The sequence below is a fragment of the Hyla sarda genome, chromosome 3 (assembly GCF_029499605.1).
Source record: "Hyla sarda isolate aHylSar1 chromosome 3, aHylSar1.hap1, whole genome shotgun sequence".
Classification (NCBI taxonomy): Eukaryota; Metazoa; Chordata; class Amphibia; order Anura; family Hylidae; genus Hyla; species Hyla sarda.
The window spans coordinates 252,882,903-252,897,407 of record NC_079191.1 but is presented as its reverse complement, the minus strand read 5'-3'; the positions used below and the strand labels follow the sequence as shown (position 1 = coordinate 252,897,407).

At 43.9% G+C, this 14,505-nt stretch overlaps 1 protein-coding gene across 1 annotated transcript in view; it reads right to left on the bottom strand.

The window, feature by feature from the left end:
* Positions 1 to 14,505, bottom strand: part of LOC130361036 (heat shock factor protein 2-like) — a 40,939-nt gene that overhangs the window by 16,266 nt on the left and 10,168 nt on the right. Inside the window, exons 5-8 of the mRNA XM_056563596.1 lie at positions 14,412 to 14,496; positions 12,555 to 12,700; positions 12,209 to 12,463; positions 11,144 to 11,249 (exon numbers count right to left, since the gene is read on the bottom strand). Coding sequence (XP_056419571.1) covers positions 11,144 to 11,249; positions 12,209 to 12,463; positions 12,555 to 12,700; positions 14,412 to 14,496 — 592 coding nt within the window. The remainder of the gene's footprint in view (positions 1 to 11,143; positions 11,250 to 12,208; positions 12,464 to 12,554; positions 12,701 to 14,411; positions 14,497 to 14,505) is intronic.

Sequence of the window (14,505 nt, the reverse complement as noted above, 5' to 3'; positions counted from 1 at the left end):
TATTACATTTCAATATATAAAGACTATATAAATTAATGGGACCCTACATTGTTTACTTCCAGAAGATTAATGTCATGTGATAGACTCACAGGTACACACAGTCCAAACAGCACAGTTACTAGAGGTGGGTTTGGGGGACGAACCCTGCACCCATGTGATCATCAGAGGTTTTAATCCAACACCCCCCCCCCCCCCCTCAGCCAGCGAGCCAAGCAGAATTTTCTTAAGTGCAGACAGGGACCAGGTATACGGCCTCCATTTTAGGACATAGTCAGTCTTCAGCCGCAACTCTGTCCTCCATCAGGCGAAACAGCGTCCTGCCTCCTCCCTCACACCAATCGCTGTCATCCTTCGGCCACAACTCCCTCCTCCCTCATCCAAAACTCCTTTATCCAAAACACCATCATGCCTCAGACGGTTCTCCTTCAGACGAAATTTCCTGCCGCATAGCAGAGCACATGCTACACAGCATTGTATAGCAGGGTCGAAATTGTGAAACTTCCACATGCGCTACAGAGTCTGTATAGCAGAGAGCTGACACGGAATAGCATATACAGCAGAACCCGTATAGCAGAGAGCCGACACAATAGCATATACAGCAGAACCCGTATAGCAGAGCCGACACGGAATAGCATATACAGCAGAACCCGTATAGCAGAGAGCCGACACAATAGCATATACAGCAGAACCCGTATAGCAGAGCCGACACGGAATAGCATATACAGCAGAACCCGTATAGCAGAGCCGACACGGAATAGCATATACAGCAGAACCCGTATAGCAGAGAGCCGACACGGAATAGCATATACAGCAGAACCCTTATAGCAGAGAGCCGACACGGAATAGCATATACAGCAGAACCCGTATAGCAGAGAGCCGACACAATAGCATATACAGCAGAACCCGTATAGCAGAAAGCATACACGGAATAGCATATACAGCAGAACCCGTATAGCAGAAAGCCGACACTGAATAGCATATACAGCAGAACCCGTATAGCAGAGAGCCGACACTGAATAGCATATACAGCAGAACCCGTATAGCAGAGAGCCGACACGGAATAGCATATACAGCAGAACCCGTATAGCAGAAAGCCGACACTGAATAGCATATACAGCAGAACCTGTATAGCAGAGCCGACACTGAATAGCATATACAGCAGAACCCGTATAGCAGAGAGCCGACACTGAATAGCATATACAGCAGAACCCGTATAGCAGAAAGCCGACACTGAATAGCATATACAGCAGAACCCGTATAGCAGAAAGCCGACACTGAATAGCATATACAGCAGAACCCGTATAGCAGAGAGCCGACACAATAGCATATACAGCAGAACCCGTATAGCAGAGAGCCGACACTGAATAGCATATACAGCAGAACCCGTATAGCAGAGAGCAGACATTGAATAGCATATACAGTAGAACCCGTATAGCAGAAAGCAGACACTGAATAGCATATACAGCAGAACCCGTATAGCAGAGAGCAGACACTGAATAGCATATACAGCAGAACCCGTATAGCAGAGAGCCGACACTGAATAGCATATACAGCAGAACCCATATAGCAGAGAGCAGACACTGAATAGCATATACAGCAGAACCCGTATAGCAGAAAGCCGACACTGAATAGCATATACAGCAGAACCCGTATAGCAGAAAGCCGACACTGAATAGCATATACAGCAGAACCCGTATAGCAGAGAGCCGACACTGAATAGCATATACAGCAGAACCCGTATAGCAGAGAGCAGACACTGAATAGCATATACAGTAGAACCCGTATAGCAGAAAGCAGACACTGAATAGCATATACAGCAGAACCCGTATAGCAGAGAGCCGACACTGAATAGCATGTACAACAGAACCCGTATAGCAGAAAGCCGACACTGAATAGCATATACAGCAGAACCCGTATAGCAGAAAGCCGACACTGAATAGCATATACAGCAGAACCCGTATAGCAGAAAGCCGACACTGAATAGCATATACAGCAGAACCTGTATAGCAGAGAGCCGACACTGAATAGCATGTACAACAGAACCCGTATACCAGAGAGCCGACACCGAATAGCATATACAGCAGAACCCGTATAGCAGAAAGCAAACACTGAATAGCATATACAGCAGAACCCGTATAGCAGAGAGCCGACACTGAATAGCATATACAGCAGAACCCGTATAGCAGAGAGCAGACACTGAATAGCATATACAGTAGAACCCGTATAGCAGAAAGCAGACACTGAATAGCATATACAGCAGAACCTGTATAGCAGAGAGCCGACACTGAATAGCATGTACAACAGAACCCGTATAGCAGAAAGCCGACACTGAATAGCATATACAGCAGAACCCGTATAGCAGAAAGCCGACACTGAATAGCATATACAGCAGAACCCGTATAGCAGAAAGCCGACACTGAATAGCATATACAGCAGAACCTGTATAGCAGAGAGCCGACACTGAATAGCATGTACAACAGAACCCGTATACCAGAGAGCCGACACCGAATAGCATATACAGCAGAACCCGTATAGCAGAAAGCAAACACTGAATAGCATATACAGCAGAACCCGTATAGCAGAAAGCCGACACTGAATAGCATATACAGCAGAACCCGTATAGCAGAGAGCCGACAGTGAATAGCATATACAGCAGAACCCGTATAGCAGAAAGCAGACACTGAATAGCATATACAGCAGAACCTGTATAGCAGAGAGCAGACACTGAATAGCATATACAGCAGAACCTGTATAGCAGAGAGCAGACACTGAATAGCATATACAGCAGAACCCGTATAGCAGAGCCGACACTGAATAGCATATACAGCAGAACCCGTATAGCAGAAAGCCGACACTGAATAGCATATACAGCAGAACCTATATAGCAGAGAGCCGACACTGAATAGCATGTACAACAGAACCCGTATACCAGAGAGCCGACACCGAATAGCATATACAGCAGAACCCGTATAGCAGAAAGCAAACACTGAATAGCATATACAGCAGAACCCGTATAGCAGAAAGCCGACACTGAATAGCATATACAGCAGAACCCGTATAGCAGAGAGCCGACAGTGAATAGCATATACAGCAGAACCCGTATAGCAGAAAGCAGACACTGAATAGCATATACAGCAGAACCCGTATAGCAGAAAGCCGACACTGAATAGCATATACAGCAGAACCCGTATAGCAGAGAGCCGACAGTGAATAGCATATACAGCAGAACCCGTATAGCAGAGAGCAGACACTGAATAGCATATACAGCAGAACCTGTATAGCAGAGAGCAGACACTGAATAGCATATACAGCAGAACCCGTATAGCAGAGCCGACACTGAATAGCATATACAGCAGAACCCGTATAGCAGAAAGCAGACACTGAATAGCATATACAGCAGAACCCGTATAGCAGAGCCGACACTGAATAGCATATACAGCAGAACCCGTATAGCAGAAAGCAGACACTGAATAGCATATACAGCAGAACCCGTATAGCAGAGCCGACACTGAATAGCATATACAGCAGAACCCGTATAGCAGAAAGCAAACACTGAATAGCATATACAGCAGAACCCGTATAGCAGAGAGCAGACACTGAATAGCATATACAGTAGAACCCGTATAGCAGAAAGCAGACACTGAATAGCATATACAGCAGAACCCGTATAGCAGAGAGCCGACACTGAATACCATGTACAGCAGAACCCGTATAGCAGGGAGCCGACACTGAATAGCATATACAGCAGAACCCGTATAGCAGAGAGCCGACACTGAATAGCATATACAGCAGAACCCGTATAGCAGAAAGCCGACACTGAATAGCATATACAGCAGAACCCGTATAGCAGAGAGCAGACACTGAATAGCATATACAGCAGAACCCGTATAGCAGAGAGCCGACACTGAATAGCATATACAGCAGAACCCGTATAGCAGAGAGCCGACACTGAATAGCATATACAGCAGAACCCGTATAGCAGAGAGCCGACACCGAATAGCATATACAGCAGAACCCGTATAGCAGAAAGCAGACACTGAATAGCATATACAGCAGAACCCGTATAGCAGGGAGCAGACACTGAATAGCATATACAGCAGAACCCGTATAGCAGAGAGCCGACACTGAATAGCATATACAGCAGAACCCGTATAGCAGAGAGCAGACACTGAATAGCATATACAGTAGAACCCGTATAGCAGAGAGCAGACACTGAATAGCATATACAGCAGAACCCGTATAGCAGGGAGCAGACACTGAATAGCATATACAGTAGAACCCGTATAGCAGAAAGCAGACACTGAATAGCATATACAGCAGAACCCGTATAGCAGAGAGCAGACACTGAATAGCATATACAGCAGAACCTGTATAGCAGAGAGCCGACACTGAATAGCATGTACAACAGAACCCGTATAGCAGAAAGCCGACACTGAATAGCATATACAGCAGAACCCGTATAGCAGAGAGCCGACAGTGAATAGCATATACAGCAGAACCCGTATAGCAGAAAGCAGACACTGAATAGCATATACAGCAGAACCCGTATAGCAGAGAGCCGACAGTGAATAGCATATACAGCAGAACCCGTATAGCAGAGAGCAGACACTGAATAGCATATACAGCAGAACCTGTATAGCAGAGAGCAGACACTGAATAGCATATACAGCAGAACCCGTATAGCAGAGAGCAGACACTGAATAGCATATACAGCAGAACCCGTATAGCAGAGCCGACACTGAATAGCATATACAGCAGAACCCGTATAGCAGAAAGCAGACACTGAATAGCATATACAGCAGAACCCGTATAGCAGAGCCGACACTGAATAGCATATACAGCAGAACCCGTATAGCAGAAAGCAAACACTGAATAGCATATACAGCAGAACCCGTATAGCAGAAATGCTTCAGCAGGCATCCAGGGAAAACGCCGATGGGGGCCATGTAGGCCCCCCCCATGTCGGCGATCGCCTCAAATCGCTAGGGAAATCGCCCCTGCGATCTGTGGAGATACCGACCGCCCGGTAATTTTGCATGATTCCGGCTGTAACAGAAAGCCAGGACCATGCTGAAGTATAGGAGCTAGGTGGCAAGCCTGCCACCTCCTCCTATCCCCTGCGATTCATCGGTTAGCTAACCGACCAATCGCAGGGGGGGGGGCGGTTACTTCCTCCCGCCTTGCCCCGCGAAGTCCGGAGAGGACGGGAGGAAGACCAGAGGACGCGGCGGGGGAGTGCTGGGGCCCGGCCCGGCCCCGGTACTTACCTCGTCCTTGAAGACCCAGATCCCGGCGATGAAGAAGGCGGCGGCGGCGACAGGAGAGTTCCTCTTCAGCTGCAGTCGGGCCCTTGGCGTCTGGGCATGCTGGGAGTTGCAGTTTTGCAACATCTGGAGGTACACAGTTTGGAGACCACTGTGCCCTTACAGATGTTGCAAAACTACACATCCTCAGCATGCCCTTACTGTCCAGGCATGCTGGGAGTTGTAGTTCTGTAACATCTGGCCCTTCAGATGTTGCAGAACTACAACTCCCAGCATGCCTGGACAGTTTTGGCATACTGGGAGTTGTAGATTTGCAGCATCTGGAGGGCTACAGCTTGGACACCACTACACAGTGGTCCCCAAACTGTTCTCCTCCAGCTGTTGCGTAACCACTACTCCCAATATGCCCTTCGGCTATCTGGGAGTTGTGGTTTTGCAACAACTGGAGGCACACTGGTTGGGAAACATTGTCTGTTTCCTAACTCAGTGTTTCCCAACCCGTGTGCCTCCAGCTGTTGCAAAACTATAACTACCAGCATGCACTGATAGACCGTGCATGCTGGGAGTTGTAGTTTTGCAACAGCTGGAGGTCCCCCCCTTGTGAATCTACAGGGTACATTCACATGGGCAGGTGGCTTACAGTGAGTATCAGGCTGCAAGTTTGCGATGCAGCAAATTTTGCGCGGCAGCTCAAACTCGCAGCGGGAAACTCGCTGTAATCCCCTGCCCGTGTGACTGTACCCTAAAAACACTACACTGCACTACACTAACACAAAATAAAATAAGTAAAAAAACACTACATATACCCCTACACAGCCCCCCTCCCCAATAAAAATGAAAAACGCCTGGTACGCCACTGTTTCCAAAATGGAGCCTCCAGCTGTTGCAAAACAACAACTTCCAGTATTGCCGGACAGCCGTTTACTGTCCAAGCATGCTGGGAGTTTTGCAACAGCTGGAGGCACCCTGTTTGGGAATCGCTGGCGTAGAATACCCCTATGTCCACCCCTATGCAAATCACTAATTCAGGCCTCAAATGCGCATGGCGCTCTCACTTCGGAGCCCTGTCGTATTTCAAGGCAACAGTTTAGGGCCACATATGGGGTATCGCCGTACTCGGGAGAAATTGCCTAAAATTTTGGGGGGCTTATTCTCCTTTCACCCCTTATGAAAAGGGGAAGTTGGGGTCTACACCAGCATGTTAGAGTAAAATAAAAATTTTTTACAATAACATGCTGGTATTGCTTTATACTTTTCATTTTGACAAGAGGTAAAAGGGAAAAAAGCCCCCCAAAATTTGTAATGCAATTTCTCCCGACTACGGAGATACCCCATATGTGGGAGCAAAGTGCTCTGGGGGCGCACAACAAGGCCCAGAAGGGAGAGTGCGCCATGTACATTTGAGGTGATTTGCACAGGGGTGGCTGATTGTTACAGCAGTTTTGACAAACGCAAAAAAAAAAAAAAAAAAAAAAAAAAAAAAAAAAACACATGTGACCCCATTTCGGAAACTACACCCCTCATGGAATGTAATGAGGGGTGCAGTGAGAATTTACACCCCACTGGTGTCTGACAGATCTTTGGAACAGTGGGCTGTGCAAATTAAAAATTTTGTACAGCCCACTGTTCCAAAGATCTGACAGACACCAGTGGGAGTAAGTGCTCACTGTACCCCTTATTACGTTCCTCAAGGGGTCTAGTTTCCAAAATGGTATGCCATGTGGGGGTTATTTTGCTGTCCTGGCACCATAGGGGCTTCCTAAATGCAACATGCCCCCCAAAAACCATTTCTGAAAAATGTACTCTCCAAAATCCCCTTGTCGCTCCTTCCCTTCTGAGCCCTCTACTGCGCCCGACGAACACTTTACATAGACATATGAGGTATTTCCTTTCTCGAGAGAAATTGGGTTACAAATTTTAGGAAGATTTTTCTCCTTTTACCCCTTGCAAAAATTCAAAAACTGGGTCTACAAGAACATGCGAGTGGAAAAAATGAAGATTTTGAATTTTCTCCTTCACTTTGCTGCTATTCCTGTGAAACACCTAAAGGGTTAAAATGCTGACTGAATGTCATTTTGAATACTTTGGGGGTGCAGTTTTTATAATGGGGTCTTTTATGGGGCATTTCTAATATGAAGACCCTTCAAATCCACTTCAAACCTGAACTGGTCCCTGAAAAATAGTGAGTTTGAAAATTTTGTGAAAAATTGGAAAATTGCTGCTGAACTTTGAAGCCCTCTGAGGTCTTCCAAAAGTAAAAACACGTCAATTTTATGATTAAAACATAAAGTAGACATATTGTATATGTGAATAAAATAAAACAATATTTGGAATATCTATTTTAATTACAAACAGAGAGCTTCAAAGTTAGAAAAATGCTAAATTTTCAAATTTTTCATCAAATTTGGGGATTATTCACCAAGAAAGGATGCGAGTTACCACAAAATGTTACCACTATGTTAAAGTAGAATATGTCACGAAAAAAACAATCTCGGAATCAGAATGATAACTAAAAGCGTTCCAGAGTTATTAATGTTTTAAAGTGACAGTGGTCAAATGTTCAAAAAATGGCCGGGTCCTAAGGTGTAAAATGGCCTGGTCCTTAAGGGGTTAAGCATAAAAAACATGTCAGTTATATTAAGGCATAGAAACAAGTACTCCAAGTAAGGCTAGGTTCATACTACGCTTTTGTCTTAGTTTTTTTCTAAAAACACGTTGAACTGATGCTAAAAATGGACGCTGCCATATACCCTACAGCTTAATCCTTTTCCATTCACTTAGTAAGAAAAAACTGACCATAAGCCCACATTTTTCACTGTACACAAAAACATGGTTGACCGTTTAATTTTGCTGGAGACAACCAGGCTTATGTGCTGGTCCTACCTTGTACACAGGGCCAGCGTCAGGGGTACAGTCAATACCCCAGTAGGGGGCCCAGGCCCCTGTGGCACCCCCCTGGAGAAGCCCCAGCACAGAAGCACAAGACGGCTGTTTAAACAGTGGTTCTGTACGTCCGTCGGCCACATCATTCACCCCCCTCCTTCCCTGATCCCCTGTGCCACTTTATTCCCTGTGCCAAATCACCCCCCCCCCCTTATTACCCGCTGTGCCACATAATTTCCTCTTGATCCCCCTATGCTATTTCATTCCCCCTTAACTACACAGGGTATAAACAGGGCATGAAATGATACAGGGGAGGGATGAGTGATTAAACAGCACTGGGAGATTCTACTGTAATGTCGCTTATTATCATGTTTTATAGGTAATTACACTCTATAGTGAGTACAGTAAAAGTATTCCGTCATTTAGGCTGGGTTCACACCACATTTTGTTAAATACGGTTCCCGTATACAGCTGGGAGGAGGGGGGCGGGGCTTAATCGCAGTGCCCGCACTCAGCCGTATTCGGGAACCGTATTTAATGTATGTCTATGAGCCGACCGGAGTGAACCGCAGCCTCCGCTCGGCTTTGTTTTCGGGTGTATGCGGTTTCCCGACCGTAGGCAAAAATGTGGTCGACCGCGTTTTTTGCCTACGGTCGGGAAACTGCATACACCCGAAAACAAAGCCGACCGGAGGCTGCGGTTCACTCCGGTCTGCTCATAGACATACATTAAATACTGTTCCCAAATACGGCTGAGTGCGGGCGCAGCGATTAAGGCCCCCCCCCCTACTCCCAGCCGTATACGGGAACCGTATTTAACAAAACGTGGTGTGAACCCAGCCTTAGAAAGATTTTTGAGCTTTTTTCCCAATAGGGGACATCTCTCAATAGCAGACACTTTTTAAATTCCCCGTGACTGTCCACTTTTGGGAGATTCTACTATACTTTAACCCCTTAAGGACGCAGGGTTTTTCAGTTTTTGCGAAATTCTTATCACCTTCTAAAAATCACAACTGTTTCTATTTTGCACATACAGACCCATATTAGGGCTTATTTTTTGCGCCACCAATTGTACTTTGTAATTCCATCAATCATTTCACCACAAAATTTATGGTGAAGCCAGAAAAAAAAAGATAATTTGTGGGGAAAAATTGGGGAAAAAAAGCCATTTTGTATATTTTGGGGGCTTCCGATTCTACGCAGTACACTTTCCGGTAAAAATGACACCAGATCTTTATTCTGTAGGTCCATACGGTTACAAGGATACCAAATTAATGTAGGTTTTATTTATTTTACTACTTTAGAAAAAATATAAAACTACATGCATTAATATGTGTAAAATTGTCATCTTCTTACCCCTATAACTACAAGGATGTAGGAGGGTTCATTTTTTTTGCGCCATGATCTTAAGTTTTTATCGGCACTATTCTTGTTTTGATGGGACTTTTTGATTGCTTAATACATTTTTTTTAGGGTATACAAAGTGACAAAAAATAAGTAATTTTGGACTTTAGATTTTTTTTTTTACGTCTAGTACGCCATTGACCGTGCAGTTTAATTAACATTATATTTTTATAGTTCGGACATTTACACACGGCGATACAACATGTTTATTTTTATTCTAGTTACATATTTTTATATGGAATTTGGGAAAGGGGGGGTGATTCAAACTTTTAATATGGAAGGGGTTAATTAGTGCTTTTTAAAACTTTTTATTTATTTTACACTTTTACACTACACCACTAGGGAGCAGTTAAAGGTCCCTTTAGACGACGCTGTCAGCTTTGACAGCGGAGATCTAAAGGGTTAATAGCCGCCCACAGCAATCACTGCATGTTCGGCTATTAACAGCAGCCTCCAGCTACAAGAATCAGCTGGAGGCTGGCCGGGATGACACTGGCTCGAGGTGGGAGCCCGCGCCATACACTTCTTGCCGTCTCAGGACGAGTTGGCTTGTCTTTATACGTCAACAAGTTAAATGTAGACAAACACGTGGTGTGAACCTAGCCTACCTAAAATGAGAGTTCTTAGGCTATACGAACACACTGTATCTTGGCACATTTTCTGAGCCGTAAAACATTCGTTTTATATTTCAAGGCGGTCACATTCTGTAAGAACATAATTATTACAGACATGAAATTTAAGGATTTATCTGATGATTTAAATAAAATAATCAAAAAATTGAAAAAAATTTAATAAAACAAAAAAAAAGCCTTAGGAATAATAGGTGCACCCTTTCATCTTTTCTGGTCCATGCTGCTTTTTCTAATGCCCCATTTCTATATACCCGATCCGTTTGTTGGCCCTGTTCTTCCCGTCAGACACTGCTCTGAGGCAACATTTCCTGGCAGTCAGTGCAGCGCCGTTCTGACTGCTGCGTATACTGCCAATGTGCACCAAATCCCCTTGTTGGACAGACTGCGAGACAGAGGAGCACACGCACAAAGCACTACACGCTCGCCACCTCAGGCTGTTTTTTTTCATAACAGTGTCACATCACAGCTGTGGGCTTGGATTGCTGCTATGGTTTTGGAAGTTAGCATAGCTTACAAGGAGACTATGCAGCAAGCCAGGCTCCTAGCCAAAACAAAGGCCATATGGTCTTTATCTCACATGCAGGGGCGAGATGAGACGAAGAGGACAAGGGACGGCATGTTTTCCACTACTTCCTGATGGTTAATATATACTGAAGCAGCAAAAATTGAGCGGCTCATTTAATGCAAGTAAATTAGACTACTTGTTAGACCCGGCATGAGGGGACAAGTTAAAACTATTTTTACTATCGGAGAACCACTTTAACTGGACTACTTCTGGGTCATCTTATCAATCAGCTGGTGTTAGCTGGAACAAAAATCAATAAATATGAATAAAAATAAAAAATATTACAGACTTTGCCTATAAAACAGGCATTTTTCCTGTCTCAAAATAAAGACCAAATATTACAATAATGCTGTTCAATATAAGCAAAGGGGAAGAATTAAAATAATTGTTCATACATCTACCAGCAGGTCTCTGTCTATGCTGAACTGACGTCCAGATAGTAAAGCTTTGAAGTCTTCTAATGTGCAGTCAATGCTGTCTAGATAATCGATCAGTTCCACTCTGTAAAACAAAAGACAAGTTCAGCAAATACAACATCAGCTTTACTAGTCAAACTTGGGCGCAAATAAAAAAAAAAATTATGTTTTAAAAAATCTAGAAAAATCCCCCTAATTTTTTTAATTGCCCCCCCCCCCCAAATATAACACTGCAAAAAAGAAACACATTTGGTTTTACCACAAAATTTAATTGTCTGAAATGTTACATTAATTTAGATTAAAAGGCATAAAGGAAGTGTGAAGTTAAAAACTAAAGTTCATGGGGCAAAAAATTTACAGCTCAGTAGGTGGAAAGAAGCAAACTGGTACTTGATTTGCTGAGACTATTTTTACAAACATCTTATAACCAATTAGACATATTAAAGGAAAACTGTCATCCCGGTCACCCACCCTAAACCCAATACACTGGGTTATAGTGCAGGTGAACAGGAGACTGATGCAGGGTATCGTATTAACTTCTCCTATGAAGGTCCACTTCTTTCTTTGGCGAATTGCGCATTGGAGGCGTGCCCGCCGGGTGAATTTGAATATTCATGGGTGCTGGTCACATGAGCGCTCAGCAGGCTCAAGCACCAAATGAAATACCAATTTGCCAAATGTACCGGACAGAAGGTACATATGTTAATCAGAGAGCCTGCATCGGTCTCCTGTTCACCAGCCCTATAACCCAGTGTATTGGGTTTAGTGTATGGGATGATCTCTATGGGGGTCCCTCAACTTGACTTGCAGGTGAGCCATCGGCTACTGCAATTTGGTATAGAATGAATGGAGAGGTGATAATCTGTAAATATGCTATGTGTATGACTGGTAAATTCCAAGATGAAAATCCACAGTATAGGGGATAACCATTATATCTGTTGGTGCCGACTGCTCGGACCCTCATTGATCCTTTGAACGGAGCAACACATTCAGCACTTCACTTATTTTTCATAAGGCCTCTTTATGCGGTGTATTAGCACTTACTTTCCAAGCAGATTGATATTCTGAGAAATGACACCACTTTCATTAAGAATAGAATCCATCATGGAGACAGGGTCCTCTGTGCTAAGTGAAGACTGGTTGTTCAGTTGCAGAGGACCAGACATCAGTGGGCTTGAAACGTCCTCCCGTACTGGGCTCAGTGACCCAATTGCATCTGCGGCTCTATCTTGAGTAACTGGGACATTTTCATCTTCACTGTCATCCTCCACTATTACAATTTCGGGGGAACTGTGAGCACTAGTAGAAACATTAAGAATTTACACTTTTTTTTTACCTGCAATTTCCAACATAAAGCATATATTATATGGTTAAATGTAAGAGGTCTTACTTTACTGTATCAGGAGAGGGAGTATTTGAAATGTCAGGGGTGGCATGGTTTTTCTCTCCTTCATCCTCCATGTTGTCAGTTATGTCATAGATTACTATATCATCAGAAATCTCCCCTCTGTTTAAAGCTTCTGTCCTAAGTGGGACCTGCAAAGATCAGAGAAAAAAAAAAAAAAAAGTATATAGGATTATTTTTCTGCCACTAAGGGCCTGCAAACATGTCCAGAATACAAATAACTGAATCTTTGCATCCAACATCCCATACATTGGCTTATATGATGAAATAGCCTGCAGACCATCTTGCATAGCTGCCCCCCCTCAGTTGGTTTTCAGAGGATAAAAAGACACTCGGGGAGATTTATCAAAACCTGTCCAGAGAAAAAGTTGCCCATAGCAACCAATCAGATCGCTTCTTTCATTTTTGAAGAGGCCTGTGAAAAATGAAAGCAGCAAACTGATTGATTGCTATGGGCAAGTCAGCAACTTTTCCACTGGACAGGGTTTGATGAATCTCCCCCACTGTCTTTTGATCCAGTGCCTACAGACTGGGTGGCAGCTAAGCTGGATGAATGGACATGAGTCAATGCCAGCCTTAGAAATCATCAAGTATTTGGTTACTCCCAACAACTGGGATCAAACATTTCCCATGTAACACACATTGTGGAAAACAAATCTTTCCAAATGGAATTGATGGCACACGTACCTGTGATGCATAAAATGTTACCATTTTGCAGAGGCTTTGCTACATCTTTCAGGCTTATGCAAACTCCTTAAGGACGAAGGGCGTAGATGCGGGCTACATGTGCTTCATACCCAGTGGGCCCCAGTTACCATCAGCAGCCAGGACCCAAAGGTAATGCTGGACGGGTCGATGTCTGGCATTAACCCTTTAGATGTGGCAATCAAAGTTGATTGTGGTGTCTAAATGTGGGAAATTCAGTTGTCAGCCAAATCAGGGAGCTGATTGCGATCACAGCAACAAAATCAGAGTCCCAATCAGCTGAGAGGGCAGGTGGAAGGTCCCTACCAATTGGCGCTCCTTCAGTGCAGGAAGCCAGCACTAATGAAGCGCAGATGACGCAGATCAATGATGCTGTGCTATGTTCAGTATATGCAATTGTAAGAAGAAAAAAAAAAAATAGTGAATAAACCCCTTCAATAATAAAAGTCGACATCACCCTTTTTTTTTTAACCCCTGGAGGACCGGGCCATTTTTTATTTTTGCTCTTTCGATTTTTCCTCCTCCCATTCTTAAAATCATAACGTTTTCAATTTTCCACCTACAGACCCATATGAGGGCTTGTTTTTACTTTATAATGGCATTAATCATTTCACCACAAAATCTATGGCGAAACCAAAAAGCCGAGAAGTTGTTTTTTTTAAAACATTTTAGACACTGCGATAAACTTTGATCTCAGTGTCTAAGGGGTTATTATATATATCACTGTATCTGCTGCCGGGAACCACCCCGCTATGACCCGCGCTAAGCTCCTGAGCGCACGTCATAGAAGGGGAGCGGGACAAGGGCGTACAGGTATGCCCTTTGTCCTCAAGAGGTTAAATAATGTAAAACAAAAATAAACATAAGCATAGATGGATTCACCACATGCGTGAATGTCCGAACTATTCAACTATAATGTTAATTATACCGTGGGGTCAATGGCTTAATAGTCAAAAAAAGGCTAGAATAGAAAATTTTTGGTCACTTCATACATAGATATGAATGGAGGGGCGTGTTTTGACCAGCTGCCATGCTGGGTACAAAACTCACCTTAGCAGAGCCAGGGTCCGAACAATCAGACATTTATCCCCTATCCAGCAGACATCTTCTTTAATGGTTAAATAAAAATAAACTTACATGGCGTTTGTCCTCTCCAGTTTCTTTAACCAATGTCTGTAGTATAGTGGCTTTAGGGGAACTTTTTGTGTTCAGAAGTAATGGCCTTCAAAAC